General features: G+C 42.2%; 1 protein-coding gene across 3 annotated transcripts in view; it reads left to right on the top strand.

Annotated features, from left to right (window-relative positions):
* Nucleotides 1-18,142, top strand: part of UBTD2 (ubiquitin domain containing 2) — a 70,258-nt gene that overhangs the window by 35,048 nt on the left and 17,068 nt on the right. For 2 of the 3 annotated variants that reach the window (XM_084763376.1, XM_084763378.1), the window contains exon 2: nucleotides 13,772-14,008. In XM_084763376.1, coding sequence (XP_084619502.1) covers nucleotides 13,772-14,008 — 237 coding nt within the window. Of the gene's footprint in view, nucleotides 1-1,473; nucleotides 1,833-13,771; nucleotides 14,009-18,142 lie in introns of those variants that run through there. The other variant, XM_084763377.1, reaches the window with a different exon arrangement.

Here is an 18,142-nt window from a genome sequence, read left to right as displayed (position 1 = left end):
TTGATGTGTCCCCTTTCTCTGACTTCAAAGACCTTTCTTCTTTGAGCTGCTCTAAAGCCCGTTTCCCTACTTCCAGAGCCTGTGAGCATCTGGTATCCTCCAAGCAACTGCGTACCAGCCTCCATATAGGTCTTATACCTCCTTTCAGATCGCCTTGTTCCCAGGCGAAGTCTAGATCTCTCCCTAACTTGTCCCAGCTCGAGGAGGCTAGTTGACCCGATACAGCAAACCAGGGGGCTACGGTATCACATTCTGATAGAAAGGTTTCCAAAGTTTTACTCTTTAATTTGATTCCCTTTGATTTTAACAGCTCTTGAAGAGCAGCGAAAACCGGAGGAGACTGTGACTCACCCATATTTTCACTTATTGGCTCCCTCCTGGAGACCTAAGAATTAGCTCCCTCCCGAGGACTTTCCCCTTCCCCAGGGGTCGTAAGCTCCACTTACCAGGAACTTACCCGCTGGCAATCCCTGACCACTTGGAGTTCTGAACTTGACGGTGGGGGAGTCGGGTCCCCGTACGGGCCACCACTTGCCCCGCCTTGCTCGACCGGCAAGAAAGATGCGACCACCGGTTCTTCTCCTAAGCAGCTTTACTCAGGCCTTCTTTTTCTGAAAATCCCCCCAGCCACTCCCCTCACGCTCATTTATACCACCCAAACAGCCAGTCACACCAAGCCACGTCTCACGCACTGATAGGCTCGCGAGCAGCGGACCTTTTTCAAATAAGGGATTGTTTGTTTAAATCGAGGCGGCTCCGGCTGCATGCCAGGCGCCATGTGGAGGCGGGGGTCTACAAAGGGCTCTGTGGCTCCCCACAGGCAGTGATATGTGATGCCATTTTTCACATGAGAGCTGTGTGACCCCACTCCCACCCCACCCCAAGGCTCCAAATTCATCTACTGAGATGATTCCCAAATGAGTGCTGTCTCTGGCCCAAAAATTAATCCAAATTAGTTGGTTTTGTGTCTGTCCATCCGACCATCTCCCCCCCCCCAAAAAAAATTTTAAAAATCCAACAACTTTACTGTATATTCTCTTGAATCCGTGGTTCTGTGTCTGGTCCTCCAGACAGGACTTGTAGTGCTTTGTATCTGCTGAGTGTTCACTAGCTGAGACCTTAGCATCCACCATGGCAGTTTCAGAGACCGTAGACTGCACAGTGGCTGCCTGCTCAAAAATGGTCAGTTGTCTCCTCTTAAATGCCAAAGAGATCTGAGGAATGGAAAGATAACTTCCCATGGAGCTGTCAGGTAATGGCTCTTCCTTGCTAGTCCTTTGCCTTAGTTAGTATGTGGCTTGATACTCCATGATCTGTGCTGACCCCAGTTTGATGCAGGCTCTTCTGTTGCTGACAAACAGTAACTGAGGGCAGAAAAGATGGTTAATACCTTGTAATAGTAGCAGAATGCATAACTTGGGTCGGGGTTTGCAGCTTGTATTTTACTAGCAACTGTTCTATTATCACCTTAAGCCCAAAGCAACAGTCTTCTCAAATAGTGTTGACATGGAAGCTCTCCAGAGCCAGGAGATCACTCCACAGGATGTCTGCAACCCGCCTGTTACTCCTCATGAGTGTGTTCCAGTAGAGCTCTCTACCATCAGAGTCTGTTTTTGAAGCCAAGGACAAAGGATCCCTCCCTGACCACTAAGAAACTGGATTACTGCTGACACTGCATGAACTCTAGAGATTGAACACCACTTCTGCCAGGACAGCACCTTCCAGTCAAGGGGTGCTGCTGGGGATCCCGAAGGCTGCTAGCTTTCTGAACTTGTCATGAGAGTGATGAAAAGGCAAAAGGGACAGAGAGTGGTGTTGGGGAAGAAAATCAGGTGAGTTTCTGCACAGGTTGTCGGGTAGACATTTATCCTTCATGAGTTTCTCCCCTTATTTTACCCCTCATGGTACATACAGACAGTATTACTCTGGTCTAGTTTAGCCAAAAGCTTGAGGTCAGTCCTATCAGATGATGAAACGGCTTTCTTACTAGAAGCAGCCAGCAAAATACATCTTGAAGAATTTTTAATATTGTCTTTACATTCACCTGATATTTATGCATCTTTCACCACATGCCCACATGGTGTCCTTAAGATGGAACTCTGAAATATAAGGGCAAAAAGAACCCCCAAGTTTCTTTTTTGTTGTTGTTGTTTATTTTTTTCAAGACGGGAGCTCTGGCTGTCTGGAACTTGCTCTGTAGACTAAGGTGGCCTTGAACTCAAAGATGAACTCATAAGATTTCTCTCTCAGCCTTGCCTCAAACCTTGAAGTCACTGTTGAACACATGTGCCTGCTTTGACAACTGCAGGCCATTCTTACAGAATATAAAATTAAATAATCCAACTAACAATGTAGATAGACACTGATCTCTGTGCTTAACAGGTTAAGACCTGCTTGGTGTTTCCCTGGTCTCATAAAAAGTTTGAAGATACAGGAAGCATGAAGCTGTGATTTCAGCCTGCATGCTTCACATTGGCGTTAACTCCTCAGGCAAGAATGGGACAGGGTAGTGTGGCCCTGCAAAATTGTCCAGCACACCTAAATATTCTTTCAACTACACTTCTTTGTTAGAGAACATTCAGTTAAGTCCTCCTGCCTTCTAGGGGTAATCTTGTCTTAAGTGCTGTATTTTTCATTTCTAGATTTATTTGTCTAATTGTTTGTTGAAACAGGGTCTCACTTTGTAGCTCCGACTGACTTCAAACTTGGGAGATTTACCTGCCTCTGCCTCCTAAGTGCTAGCATGTAAGGCATGCACCGCCGCATCTAGCCTCATTTCTAGAATTTATATTTGTTTGTTGAGGATAGTTTGCTTCTGCAAAGAACTTCTTTTGTGCTTCTTGTATTCCTGTGCATGCTTGTATTCCTAGTACTAAGAAGGGTGATGCAGGAGAATGGTGAGTTCAAAGATAGTGTGACCTACATAATAGTGAGACCTGTCTCAAAAACTAAAACAAAGGAAGAGGGAAGAACTTTTTAATCCATTTTGGTTTTAGTCTCATGAAACAGGATTGTAACTTTTAAAGTCTTTGATCATTTCAACATCTGGATCATCTCAGAATTTTCCATTTGTTTATCATCTTTTCTCTTGAAAATTGGTCACATATTTATTTTGTATTGAGTAATACTCGACTGTTTCCTGGATACCCTGAACATTTGAGAGTCTAGGTCTTTATTACATTTCCTGAAGATATCAGTTTGCTTTGCTCTGTTTCACCCTCAGCCTGGTTACTTCAGACTGAGTTTTTTCTGTGTTAGTTGTTCTGATGCTGATTTGCTTTTCAAAGCCTTTGTTAGGCTTAATAGCAGCACCAGCCTGGTAATTGCTAGTTTGTTTATATCTGAGCCATTACTGTGCTGCTTTATTGCCAGTGTGTGTGTGTGTGTGTGTGTGTGTGTGTGTGTGTGTGCGCGCGCGCGCGCGCGTGCGCAGATCAGGGTGAATTGGAAATTTACCTCAGCTCAAACACAGAATTTTAGGTTATTCTCCAGTTTGTATTGTGGAGTTACCTATCTGCCCATTCATCCATCCGTCTCCCCATTCTCCAAAGGCCAGTATTCTCTACCTTTTAAGTGGAAAAGGTTCCCCTCAACTACTTCCTACATGCCTTTTAGGGCAACATGATGAAAGAAAATGGTGAAAGGTTAGAGAAGAAAAGAACCCCCACTTTCTTCATGTTGTATTTTTTTTTTCCTGGTTGCTTTGTCTCAAAAGCAGGTTTTCTCATTTAGTTTTTGCTGACCACCCTGTCAAGTGTGGGTGTGGTGTGTGCACATCTGCACTTACCTGAGCTAGTGTGCAGTATGCATGAGGTTGGTATCCTCAATCAGTTCATGTTATTTTAAGTTAAGGTGTTTAGCTGGAAATGTGGCTTAATTGGTGGAGTACTTATCTAGCACGAGCAAGCCCTGGATTTAGTCCCTAGTACTGCATAAATCAGGCATAATAGTGAACATATGTAATATAAAGTTACAGGTTACCCTGAGTTACTTGAGACCTTATCTTAAAAAAATAAAAAATAAATCTCTCACTAAATCTGAGGCTGGCCAGCCCCTCGTTTTATTCTAAGAATTCCTTTTCTGGCTACTCTACCAGAAGCTAGATTCTTTCATAGTTTAGTCCATCTTGTTGCATTTCCATAATGAAACTGTTGTAGGTCAAATCAGAGAGAGAGAAAATAATGATAAATGGAAGACTAAGCAGTCCAGTGAGAATGTGTCTTTAAGTTTGGCTCCTGTCTGTCACTATCATCAACTTTTCAGAACTTTCAGTTAGTTGCTTTTTGCGTTTTGTCCCAGATTTTTGCTATAGTCAGTGAGAAAGATAAACCTCAATGGTATTCGGTTGGGAAACCCTCCTGCTAAGGAAAGCACTGAGCTCAGCAGAAAATTGAGGATGCCCTCTGTCTAGAAAGCTTCCTCTTTGCCTGGGGGTCCTGGGCCCCTACACCCTCTACCTCAGAAATGTCACAAAGCCCTTAGGGAAATTACTGGTCCAACTCCCTTTCTCCTGATTAGAACCCTTTCAGCAAGCACCTGGGATTCTTGAAATGCTTCCCTGTGCAAATGTGGCATCTCAGTATCTCAGTGCCTTAGCCCTCCAGCCAATGACCTTTGCCCACCCTGGATATCCTTACTCCCTCCCCCAAAGTTCTATATAACTTTCATTCACCCAATAAAATTGATCTGCTGCCCCAAAGCTGATACCAGGAGGTCATTTCCAGTCATGTTCGTAGTCACCAGTTTCCAGTTCATCACTCCTGTTCCCATGTTCCTCGGGACTGGTGGCCTATGGCCCTAGGAACAAAGGAGAGCCAGGCTTACATTTTTGGCCTATACCAGATGTCCAAGGATATTTTAACAGAACTAAGAGGAAGCTGGGTGTGGTAGTGCACACCTTTAATACTGGTACTCAGGGTAGATAGAGGCAGGCAGATCTCTTGAGTTCAAGGCTAGCCTAGACTACTAAGCAAGTTCCAGGCCACCTAGGGCTGCTCTGAGAAACCCTGTCTTGAAAAACCAAACCAAACAAAAAAAGAACTGGAAGGAAGAAAAGGTAATCTTGCAATTTACCACATGAAATTAAGCACCCTTTGAAGTATTGTTACTGAGTTAGACTTTGTCCTACATAAGCTCCATCCCATAGAGAGTGTTTCCCCACAGTTCCTTTCTGTTGCTCGGCTCTTACTGTTGAGCCTGGTTAGTTTTGCTGCTCATTGAACACGAGAATATGTAGGAGATTAGACACAGACCTAAAAGCTATACCTAAGTAGGAACTCAAAGCTGCATACAGAATGTTTGGCCTGTTGAAGGCTAAGCTGTTCTGTACCCACCCAGTTTGTTTTTGTAATATGAGTGTTGAGTGCAATGAGTTTTGTGAATCCTCTGGGTTCTGATCCCTTTTTGCTGAACATTGTGTCTTTATTCTCTTTCCTTCTATATTATGTGCAGTAGAGGAGATGAAGGTGCTCCCTCAGTCATACATATGCAGTCACCTTAGCTAAATAACCAGTTCACTGCTCCTACTAAAGTGTGAACACAGTTCAGTCAAGGTTTTTGCCACTTTATAACCATGGTCACCTTTGTTCCAGTCCAGTAACAGATTTCTTGTTTCTATCTGACGTGTCATTACAGTGGCATTTACTTTCCATGTTTCTGTCACTATCCTTTTTGTGACTATTCAAACCTTCTCTAGAACCTGAAGGACCTCAGATTTTCTTTCTTTCTTTCACATTTTATTACATTTATTTTCTCTGTCTCTCTCTGTGTCTCTGTCTCTGTCTGTCTGTCTGTCTCTCTCTCTCTCTCTCTCTCTCTCTCTCTCTCTCTCTCTCTCTCTCTCACACACACACACACACACACACACACACTGTGAGTATGGGGGTGTGGGTAGAGGTATGGTACACACTTTACACAGTTCATGTGGAGGTCAGAGGACACATTCCAGGAGTCAGTCTTTCTATCATATGGGTCCCAGGGATTGAGCAATCACCTTTCCTTAATGAGCGATGTGGTCAGCTCCTCTTTCCTTTCCTTCCTTTCTTTCTTTCTTTCTTTCTTTCTTTCTTTCTTTCTTTCTTTCTTTCTATCTTTCTTTCGTTTTTTCGAGACAGGGTTTCTCAGCATAGCCCTAGGACAACCTTGACTGTCCTAGACTCTCTGTAAACCAGGCTGGCCTCAAACTCACAGCAATCCACCTGCCTCTGCCTCCCAAGTGCTGGGATTAAAAGTGTGCACCACCACCGTCTGACAGCCCCTCTTTTCTTATAGAACACTCCTTAGAACTGCCTTTAGCAGACCCTTTTTAGTGATACTGGCTTTTTCTATCATGTACCTAAAACATCTTTGCTGTAGTTTAGAGTTTGAATGTCTTCTTAAAGTCTCACATCTTAAAGACTTCATCTCCAGGGTGATGTTTAGGGAGGGCATAGGACCTGGTGGAGACCTTTAGGTCTTTCAGGACCTTGATGAGGAATCCTGGCAGTCTGCTTATTCTTCTTGCCTCTTTGCTCAGGATGAGATGATCAGTTAGGACTGGGTCATGTGCTTCCACTAGTGTGGGCCTGTTCACATGCACAAAGGATCTAGGCAGGAACCTCCAAAATTGTGAGCCCAAACACACATTTTCTCATATGTCTATTTTCTTAGGCGTTTTGTTACAGTGGCAATGCTCTTCTTCTATGCAGTCACTTCTACTTTTTTTTTTTTTTAGGGGTTTTGGTGGTTGGGTTTTGTTTCATTTGGGTTTTTTCTGGTGATGGTGGTGATGGTGGTGGTGGTGGTGGTGGTGGTGGTGGTGGTGGTGGTGGTGGTGGTGGTTGAGGTGGTGGTTTGAGACAGAGTTTCTCTATATAGCCCTGGCCACCCTGGAACTCACTTTGTAGACAAGGCTGGCCTTGAAATCAGAGATCTACCTGCCTCTGCCTCCTGAGTGCTGGGATTAAAGGTATGCACTGAAATGCTCACTTTTATGTTGCTAGGTATTTGTTACAATAGTGCCCTGCTTCTGGTGGCAGTCTGTTTTAGTCAGGTCAGGTTGCTGTAACAAAATGCTGTGGACTGGGTGACTACTGAACTTTATTTCTCACAATGCTGAACATTGGAATCTTTAATATTGAGGTTGTGGCTGATTTGATGGTTAGTAGTAAAGTTCCTCTTGGTGTTTCCAAGACAAGGTTTCTCTGTGTAGCCCTGGCTGTCCTGGATCTCACTTTGTAGACCAGGCTAACTTTGAACTCACAGAGATCCACTTACCTCTGCCTCCTGAGTGCTGGGATTAAACCCATATGCTGCCACCACCTGGCTCATTTCTGTCTCTTTCTTTCCCCCCCCCCTAAAGATTTTATTTTGGCATATACATTTATATTATTACACATAAATTTAAAAATTACATACAGCCAAAAGAACCACAGAACAATCAGGGATTATGTAAATGTTACATTCATGGTATTTTGGCTAATTGTATTTGGCAACTTTGTAGAAAACATCTTTCCTTATGTTGATATTCTAAAATTCTTAATGAGAATCAATATCTATCATATCTCATCTCTGTCAACTTAAAACGTCTATCTTAAGAGTTAAGATGTTTTTAGGTCATTTCTGTTTCTTAACAGGTCTGTCTGTGAGGGTCCCATCCTCATGAACTTACTACCGCCCAATGGTTCTTCCTCTAGATGCTATGCTTTGGTATTGTGGCTTTACATAGGAATTCAAAGGGATACAAACAGTCAATAACAATGAGACGCTAAGGTGATCATATAGACCCAATAGTGAGTGATTACAGGCTCAGAGATGAGTGCTGTACACACTACCCACAGGATTTTGGTTTCTGCAGTTTTGTATGTGTGTGAAAGTACTCAAATACTGATGTCACTGAGGCGCAGTGCTTGGTTTAACTTTCTTTGGTGTGTGCCAAACTTTCTTTGCTGTGTGTCCTTTAAGTTGAGGGTGTCACTTAGAATTAAGCTCTGGAACTCAAGTTATTACCTAGCTCTGCTAGGTTGTCACTCCAGGCCTTTAGTCAAAGAGATAGCATCTTTAGGTCATAAGCTTATATTGACATTTCCAATCCAGAGTTGATGTTATTTTTATGTTTTTTCTTCTTTAACAAAATCTTTGTTTATAATAACATTAATAAGAACAGCAGCCTGGTGTTGGTGACACATGCCTTTAATCTCAGCAGAGGCACCTTGAGAGGCAGAGGCAGGTGGATCTCTATGAGTTCTAGGCCAGTCTGGTCTACAGATTAACTTCCGGGACTGCTAAGGCTACACAGAGAAACCTACAAACAAATACAGTAAAAATAAATAAATACAACATCAGCTGTTTCGTATCTATCTTAAGACTCTGATGCTGGCTTTGCTAGGCTATAGTAGGGCTGAGTAAGAAATTGTTAGATGTTGTCAAGGTCATTCCCCTCTTAAGACCTATGGGGGGGTTGCAGGTTCCTGCCAGCTCTGGGAGGGTGGTAAAATCTGCTGTCAGAATTCTGCACTGTCCTCAGCTCTGAAGTGGCAAGAGTCTTTTCCTTATGTTTTTATGCTTTTGGTGCTCTAGTCAGTAGCACATAGGAGCAGAACCTTTCTTGGTTCTCCCTGCTTTAAATACTTGAAAATTACTTGAGACGGTAATTTGTCTTTTGATCAAGATCTCTTTAAATAGTCCTCCCCAGCCCCAGGCATTGGATTAGGGAACTTGATGCTTTCCAGGTTTCTGTTCATTTCAGCTAGTATTGCCAGTCATATCTTGGTATTTTTATCTTGACTAAGTTTGTGGTCTCTCTCTTACCTGATGAGTCCTAAACATTAAGTCAGGGATTTTTCAAAGAAGGCCCAAAGGAAGGAAATAATGATAATCATGAGTCATTTTTAAGATCTTTGATTCTCTTTCTCCTCCCCTTGCCCTTCTCCTTACACACACACACACCACATCATCATCATCATCATCATCATCATCATCATCAGATGTCATTTCTTAGGCCTGGAATTAGGTCAGCTTGACTGGCTGGTGAGCCTCTGTTTCTGTTTCTATCTCTCCAGCACTAGAATTACAAGGGTATTATATCATTCACAGCTTCTTGTATAAGTTCTTCATCAAACTCAGGTCCTCACGTTTGCACAGCAAACTGAGCTAGTTTCCCAGTCCCCAGAGATAATTGTTTCTTATAAACAATGTCTAAATGCATTTGTAGTAAAATGCTTTTAGCTGTATAGTAAATATATTTAAGGTCATATGCTACTTAGTTCCATCTGAAAAGCAAGCCTTTAGCTTTTTAGTATTAAATACATTATAGAGTGAGAAAACAATGTTTAAAGTTTATAAGGAAAGGGGCTAGAGAAATACCTCAGTAGTTAAGAACACTTGCTGCTCTTGCAGAGGACCCAGGTTCTGTCACTAGCCACCCAAGCCATTTTCATGTTTTAATGAAAGGACAGCTTGAATTAATTTGCTAAAAGCTTATTTTTTCCAATTTAACTAATGATATATTAAGCAGTAACCCTGACATAGGTTATTGTAAAGCTCTTTTTTACTTGTTTTGGTACTCTATTGAAGCCAGCATGAAATTTTTAAGGTGCAGTGAAGATTCTGTACTGTAGGGCTAGAGGGATGGCTGTGTGGTTAAGGGCACTGGCTGTTCTACCAGAGGACCTGAGTTCAATTCCTAGCACCCACATGGCAGCTCACAACTGTCTGTAACCTCAGTTTCAGGGGCTCCAACACTCTCTCTAGCCTCTGTGGGCATTGCTCACACACGATGCACACACACATGCAGGTAAAACACTCATAGATGTAAAAAAAAAAAAAAAAAAAAGAAGTCAAAAATCTGTGACTTTTCCAAAATAATAATGTTTGTCACAGATTTGGTCATTTTAATAGTGGATGTTATGCACTCAGATGATACAAATATCAAATATGTATGTTTATGGTTCAGAGGCCTAGACATAAATGAGATGAGCATATTTCATATTTTCATGGTGAATACTTATTTTGTTTTATTTATTTCTGCAGAGCAATTGTTGTGGAACTTTTTGGCAATACACATTTGAAATGATGGCTACCTTAACCAACATAAATGTATCAGTGTGTGTGTGTTTGTGTGTGTGTTATGCTTAGTACAAATATGAGCCGCAGAAATAAAGTCACCTCACATAGGTAAGGAAAGTATTTCACATATGTAAGAATTGTTTTTCTTTGTTTTTCTATTGGCTTTCTGTATTTGAGAACCTCCTTTATGGGGGGCGGGGTTGTTTTGGTTTTTGGTTTTTCAAGGCAGAATTTCTCTGTGGCCCTGGCTTTCCTAGAACTCAGCCCTGTAGACCAAGTTGGCCTTAAATTCAGAGATCCACCTGCCTCTGCCTCGTGGGTGCTGAGATTAAAGGTGTGGGCTACCACACCCCATCCCTGGCTGGAGCCTTTTGGATTTTTTGTTTCTTTGTTTTGAGACTGGGGTCTTGCTGTGTTGCTTAGGCTAGACTCAAATTTCCTATCCTCCTGTCTCAGCCTTCTGGGTAATTGGAATTGTATGTGGGTGCCATCATACTCAGTTTGAGGTCTGAGTTGTTTTGTTTTGATCTCGTTTTGGAGTTCCCCTGATTAGATAGATTGTAGAGGTTTTGTTGAGAATCACAATGATAAGAGAAACTACGCCAAGTGACATGTTGAGAATATTTACACTATGTGAGAGTCTAGAACTGTTCGGGTCAACCTGCTGTGTTATCCTAGTAGATGGCACACTGAGTCTGCTTCCTTGTTACCATGCCCTCCTCTTTACTTCCTGCTCAGTGAACTGAGTGTTGAGTATAAACTTTTTGGCGCATGTAGAGGATACCGTAGCAGAAAATGGAATTTACCTGTGCATTTCCTTGGTGGAACCAGTGGGTAAATCGTGGGTTTTGGACATATTTCAGATACCTCATGAGAATGGTGCTTTAGCTTTACTTTCCAGTATTATTTGAAAAATATAGGGGAAAGCCATTACTACAGATTGAATTGTTCAAAATTGAATCAAACCTCAGAGACACAAGTATAATGTCATCTAGAATAAGCAATACCTATTTGTTGATTATATAAGGAGACATGGATTTTATTTCCAGCTGTGCTGCTAAGTACATTGGATTTCCTACTGTTATGCTTATCCTTTTAGAATTTGCCTGCTTTGCATTACACTAAGACAAATTAGAGGGCCAAAACATCAATTTGTGTGTCAAACCAAATGTATTTTACCATATTAGTTAGCCCTCTCCCCTAGGAATGTAGCCTGGGAAAGATTGAGATTTCCCAGGGGCTAGAGTATTTTTATTTGTTTTTGTTTTGTTCTTGTTTGTTTTTATTTTTTCAAGACAGGGTCTCTCTGTGTAGCCTTGGCCTGTCCTGGACTCACTTTGTAGACCAGGCTGGCCTTGAACTCACAGAGATCCACCTGCCTCCCTGGGATCAAAGGCATGTGCCACCACTCCTGGTGAGTCATTTTATTTTGCATAGACTAGGCCAGTAAGGGGAGGGTCATTAAATTTATGCATACTTTAGAAAGGGTTTAGGTTCTTTTAAATAGATATTCTTTCTGCAGCTAAATATGGAACAATGAATTATGATGCATACCTTCCCTGCTTCCCACTGCACTGTCAGTTATTACCCGCCCACTCTTTCCTAACATTTCTTATCTTTTCATCATGGTTTGATTTTCTTTTTACTTCTGTCTAGTAAGCTTTTTTTAATGCCTGTCATAATATATGCTACAGATCCATAGGTAGGAATGGCTATGTAGGTCCTGGAACTACCTCTGTAGACCAAGCTGGCTTTGAACTCAGATCCTCGTGCCTTTGCCTCCCAAGTGCTGGGATTAAAGGTGTGCGCTGCCGCTGTCTAGCTGGCATGACTATTCTTTCAGTTCTTTGTGGTTGAGAGATTTTTGCATCAACCCAGTATTACCTGTTTGATTCCTGGTTCCTCCAAGAAAAAAGAAAGCAAATGTGAATTTCATCCCTGTGTACTACTTTTCTACAGACTAGCTTTTGCTTGAGTTTCAGAGGACGGCATTCTGAGCTCTCAGAAGAGAAACTGGAGGAGGAAGCATTCCTCTAATCAGTTTCTTCCTGAATTTGGTGGTCTGGTTCGTTTTCCTTAAACACTGAAAAGTTGCCTTTTGTCTTTTTGGATTTGCCCAGTTCCAACTTCCAGACTTTATATGTCCAAAGATCCTGAGATTCAAACTATTTCACACCATTTACTTTCCAGTGTGATTTGTTATAATATCTGCCATTCATTCTGGTGAATACTACTATTTTTGGTGTTGGTGTATGTGCATGTGTGTGCGAATGTTTTAATGAACAAAATAGAACTTTTGTTCAGAAAATTTCCATATTGTTTATAGTTACCCATTGTACAGAACTCTTAGTTTTTCTTGTGGTTTTGTTTGTTGTTTTTTGTTTTGAGACAGGCTCTCTCCTTGTAGTCTTGGCTTTCGTGGAACTCTGCTGTGTAGACCAGGCGGGTCACCTGCTTGTATGTATGTATGTTTATGGGGCAGTGGTGCAAATGTGTGCCTGAGGAGGCCAGATGTCAGCCTCAGGAGCCACCTATCTTGTTTTTAGGTCTCTAATTAGTTTAGAACTCACCAATAGGCTAAGCTAGCTGGCAGCAAACCCCAAAGACTTGCTTGTCTCTACCTCTCAAATCTGGAATTATAAACATGTGCCTTTTAAATTGTGGTTTGTAGGGATTAAATTTGGGTCCTAATACTTGCAGAGCCAAGTATTTCATCAATTGAGCTAATGTTCCCCATCCACAGTCTTTGTATGTGTGTATGTGTGTGTGCATGTGAAGGCCAGAGGTCACTGTTGGTGTCCTCTTCAGTCACTTTCCACTTGACTTTTTTTTTTTTTAATGGGATCTCTCACTAAATGTGGAGTTCACTGCTTTGTCCATACTGGCTGGCCAGTGAGCTCCAGAAATCTGCCTGTCTCCTCTCCATCTCCTGCTTGTACCACAGGCATTTTACTGACTAAACCATCTCCCAAATCTCCTGTAGCTAGTTAATTAAAATTAATTAATTAAATAATGTTTGGTTTTTCAAGACAGAATTTCCCTATGTAGTCCCGAATGTCCTGGCAATAGTTCTGTAGACCAGGCTATCCTCAAATTCAGAGATCCATCTTCCTCAGCCTCTCAAGTGCTGAGATTAATAAAAGCATGTGCCACTAACACTTGACCTATAATTATTTTTAATCATCCTTTGGAAATATACTGAATGAAAAAGAACTATTGACTTACTGAAAATTATGCATCCTGTTACAGTGGCTCATGCTTATAATACTACCACTTGGGAAACTAAAGCAAGAGAATTGCTGTGAGTTGGAAGCTATCCAGGGCTACAGTATGAAACTGTCTCAAGAAAGAAGGGAGTGCAGAAAAGAGCCAGGCAGTGGTGGCACACACCTTAATCCCAGCACTTGGGAGGCAGAGGCAGGCAGATCTCTGGGTTCAAGAAAGGCCTGATCTATAGAAGGAGTTCCAGGACAGCCAAGGCTATACCGAGAACCCCTGTCTCAAAAAACAAACAAAATGTAGAAAATTTTGCATCTAGCTTATCTCCATTTGTTCCAGATTGATTAATAGAATTTCAACCAGAAATCAGCAAATATACAAATGTCTTATTTGTGGTAAAAGAATTGAAAACAGGAATACAACCACATAACCTTCTCTCCCCCAACCCCCTGCAAAGAATTGGGGTTTTGGGTGTGTGGATATTGATGTCAGCCTTTTCTCTTTTCAGTTGCTCTAGGTCGTAACCAGCCTTTGAAAAAGGAGAAACCAAAATGGAAAAGCGATTATCCCATGACAGATGGACAACTGCGCAGCAAGAGGGATGAATTTTGGGACACTGCACCAGCGTTTGAAGGCCGGAAGGAGATCTGGGATGCCTTGAAGGCTGCTGCACACGCTTTTGAAAGCAATGACCATGAACTGGCACAGGCAATCATTGATGGTGCAAATATAACACTACCACATGGTAGGTTTGGGGTCCTGATGACTGTCTCCAGTAGCAGTGAAACCACCTGGGGAGAAGCTTCTGTGTTTCTTCTGCGCATTACTCTAATTCTTTTACATTATAGTAAAACACGGCTTTCCTCCTTTTTTTTTTTTTCCTCTTTTTTCTTTTCTTTCCTTCTTATATCTTTCAGCTGATGGTAGTTTGTGACTTGGTTCATTTTTATGTTTTTTAATCTCAGAAAAGAGAACATGTGGATAAACTGTATTCTCTTTTTCTATGTGACTTAGTTCTTTCTACAGAGAAGCCCCAAGCTCCCTTGTCTGCTTCTCTCTTCTGCAGTCTACATCCCCATCAGCTGCAACTACTCTCCTGGGCAGTCTCAGTTTAGGTTTTATAAAGTGCAGAGACTTCATGGATGCCCCTTAAGTCATCATGCTGTCCCATCATTTAGCATGAGCAGACCTAAACCTTCAAGTTTAGGTCTCATTTGGGGGGGGGAGGGGGAGGCCATGGGAGAGATGGCTCAGTGCTTGCTGAAGAGGATCTGGGTTTAATTCCCAACCACTCTGTGGTTCACAAGTGTCTGTAACTCCTGCTCCAGAGAAATCTGATGCCCTCTTCTGGCTTCTGTAGGCACTGCATGTAATTAATACATACATATATGCATGCATACATACATACATACACATCTTTAGGCAAACACTCACATGTATAAAAGCAAAGTAAACATCTTTTCTTAAGTTGTACTTATTTTTACTTTATGTATGGGTTTTTTGTCCTGTGAGTGCTGGGAAACAAACCCATGTCCTGGAGGAGCAGCAGCAACTCTAAACTGCTATGCCATCTTTTCAGTCAGAACTTCAAAGTTTTTAAGGATACTTCTCCATGACTCTAGCCTAGGCCCTATAAGAAACCTTTCTTGCTTTAGGCAAGTAATATATATGTATCCAGGGACACAGAGATGCTAGACTTGTGCGCATGTGCTCACTTTTGTATGATCTCCTTGATTTGAAACATTAAATGTTTCGTGTTATGCTGAGGTTTAGGTATTAGTTTTATATATGTACTCTTTGGGTTTTTTTTTTTTTTGCTTTGTTGTTGTTGTTGTGTTTTTTGTTTGTTTTTTGTTTTTTTTTTTCTTTATGTATTTGTGTTTTTCTCTTTAGCTTTTCAAGTTAATAGCTTTCTAGGTTGTTTTTCCGACCTATATACAGGATGTTAACCACCTACATTTACTGTTGTTCTCTGTTCATTATTATTCTGCCATTGTTTTCCCCAGGTCTTTTTTACTGTGTTCATCTGTAGAGAGAAGTGCTGTAGTAATTTAATCATCTACAGAATGTCTTTGACTCTTTGTCCAATACAGGATGTTTTACTCATAGCCTTGCCCACTTTCCAAATCCCCATTTTACTCTAATTAGTCATGTTTCTAAGAAGCATTCCTTGTTTTATGACAGCCTGTTATTTATTATGAGAGCTTATTAACATGGGTTTATATCACTAACATTTATCGGACACCTACTTTTCCCACACATGTAAAAATGATCACTCCAAGCCGTGCGGTAGTGGCCCACGCCTTTAATCCCAGCAGTTGAGAGCCAGAGGCAGATGGATCTCTGTGAGTTCAAGGTCAGCCAGGTCTACAAGAGAAACCCTGTCTTGAAGAAACAACAAATAAAACCCTTCTTTAACTGGGCGCACACACTGGATTAAAGCATCCCAGCACTCAGGAGGCAAAGGCAGGTGGATCTCTATGAGTTCGAAGCCAGCCTAGTCTACAAAGTGAGTTCAGGACAGCCAAGGATGCACAGAGAAACCCTGTCTCAAAAAAAGAAAAATAATGTTGCTATGCTAGGCATGGTGGCACACATCTTTAATCACAGCACTCAGGAGACAGAGGTACACAGATCTTTTTGAGTTTGAAGCCAGCCTGGTCTACTTAGCTGTTCCAGTACATCCAGGACTACCTAGACAGACCCTGTTTCAAAAACCTAAAACAACAATAGTACTTTTTGTTGGCAGCCCCATCAACCAGCACATCTCGGGGAACTACTGGAAATTTGTTACTATTAGAGGAACATCAACTCCCCCATTCTGCCTATAAATTCTGCAGCCAGGTATGGTTGTGCACACCTTTTAATCCCAGCACTTGGGAAGCAGAGGACTCTGATTTTGAGGCCAGCCTGGTCTACAGAGCATGTTCCAGGAAAGCTAGAGATGCACAGAGAAACCTTGTGTGGAAAAAACAAGAGAGGAAAGAAGAGGGGGAATAGGAGAGAGAAATATATTCTTCATAAGCATGGAAAAACCATGATGATGTCTGAGCATGCCTCTCTCAAATAAATTGTAACAGACTTGTAGGTAATAATGTTTTTCACTGATACCCTTGAGTGTTTCCTTGGTTTTCTCTGAAGCTTATCAGTGATATTTCTTGGGTAGGTCTCTCAGTTAAGTTCTGTCATATATCCCTAGTTTGCCATCAGTTAAATTCAGCTACTTTATTGGATGTTTTTACTTAGATCTACTCAGTGGTAGGTTTTGATATCATTTGTGCTTTTACTGTAATAATTAAAGCTGTCTGCCTTTAAACAAATCCCTTCTGTAACCGTCAGTTCTCTTTATCATATGTGGACCGTGGTAACCATCTGTCTGGTTGGGTTGTTGCATTGGTTCAGTGTCATGATACATGTGAGTCATTTATCGTAATCCCTGACCTACCTACCGAGGTACTTAGTAAACTGAGTTTACTTTTTCATACTGGACTCTGGCACTAAAAGGTAAATTTCCTGTGCTAGCCTTAACTTACAGATCCTGACCTGGCTGTGTCCACCTTCTCATAGCCTTCTGTCTATAAAAGAACCTTTCCTCCATAGTTTTTACAGTATTTTAAAAAGTTAATTGCAGGCCAGACGTTGTGGTGCGTGCCTTTAATCCCAGCACTGGGGAGGCAGAGGCAGGCAGATTGTTGTGAGTTCGAGGCCAGCCTGGTCTACAAAATTAGTCTAGGACAGCCAAGCCTAACACAGAGACCTTGTCTCAAAAAACAAAAAATGTTAATTGCCTCTCTGTGACTTTGAGGACAGCCAACACTACACAAAGAAACCCTGTCTAGAAAAAGCAAATAAATGAAAAGTTAATTGCCTGGCTGGAGAGGTGGCCCAGCGGCTAAGAGCACTGACTGTTCTTGCAGAGGTTCTGAGTTCAGTTCCCAGCATGGTGGCTCATGACCATCTAAAATGAGATCTGGTGACCTCTTCTGGTGTGTGGGCGTATATGTAGGCAGAACACTGTCTATATAATAATCTTTTGTTTTAAAAAGTTAATTACCAGCCGGGCGTGGTGGCGCATGCCTTTAATCCCAGCACTCAGGAGGCAGAGGCGGGCGGATCACTGTGAGTTCGAGGCCAGCCTGGTCGACAAAGTGAGTCCAGGACAGCCAAGGCTACAGAGAGACCCTGTCTCGAAAAACCAAAAAAAAAAAAAAAAAAGTTAATTACCTTAAATACCTGTTTTGAATTCAATTTTTAAAAACTTTTTATTGATTCTTTGTGAGTACCCTAGTCCCACTCATCCCCCAGTCCCCTCATATCCACCCCACCCACACACGCAACAACATCTCATGGTGGAAGCTGTAATGTGCCCCACAGTATACCCCTTTGTCCGCAAATGTTCACTGCAATGAGTCATTGGTCAGGCTCAAGGTCCCTGGCTTCTGTGACACCTTCAATACTGGATCCTCACTGGGACGCCTAGTTATCCTGTTGTTGCCCTATATCGTGGAGATCCTGCAGGGTTAGACTGGCCCTTTCAGGGGTCCCAACACTTTGAAGATGATTCAGAGTTCTGAGTGGGCCAGTTCAGAGCCCTGGATCTGGGCCTGGGTAGTAGCTGATCTGGTCAGCTCTCCTTTTATCTGTACCTCTGCTTCAGCACTGCTCTGGCTAGCCTACCCAGTGCCACAACCATCAGCAGGAGTCAGGGACTGGTTCACCAGCACCCATGTCTCCACTGTGCTGCCCAGTCAGGGTTTGGGGCATACTCTCCGAAGTGCTGCAATCTGTGAAGTTCTGGGACAGCTCTCCTGCTACACCCTCCGGGCTGGCTCACCCATGCCTTCGCCCTCAGAGCCAGCTCCACTGTATGGCCCAAGGG

Source organism: Acomys minous, assembly GCF_964271855.1.
Source record: "Acomys minous genome assembly, chromosome: 16".
Classification (NCBI taxonomy): Eukaryota; Metazoa; Chordata; class Mammalia; order Rodentia; family Muridae; genus Acomys; species Acomys minous.
The sequence above is the reverse complement of the archived record's forward strand: the minus strand, read 5'-3'. Positions and strand labels throughout refer to the sequence as shown.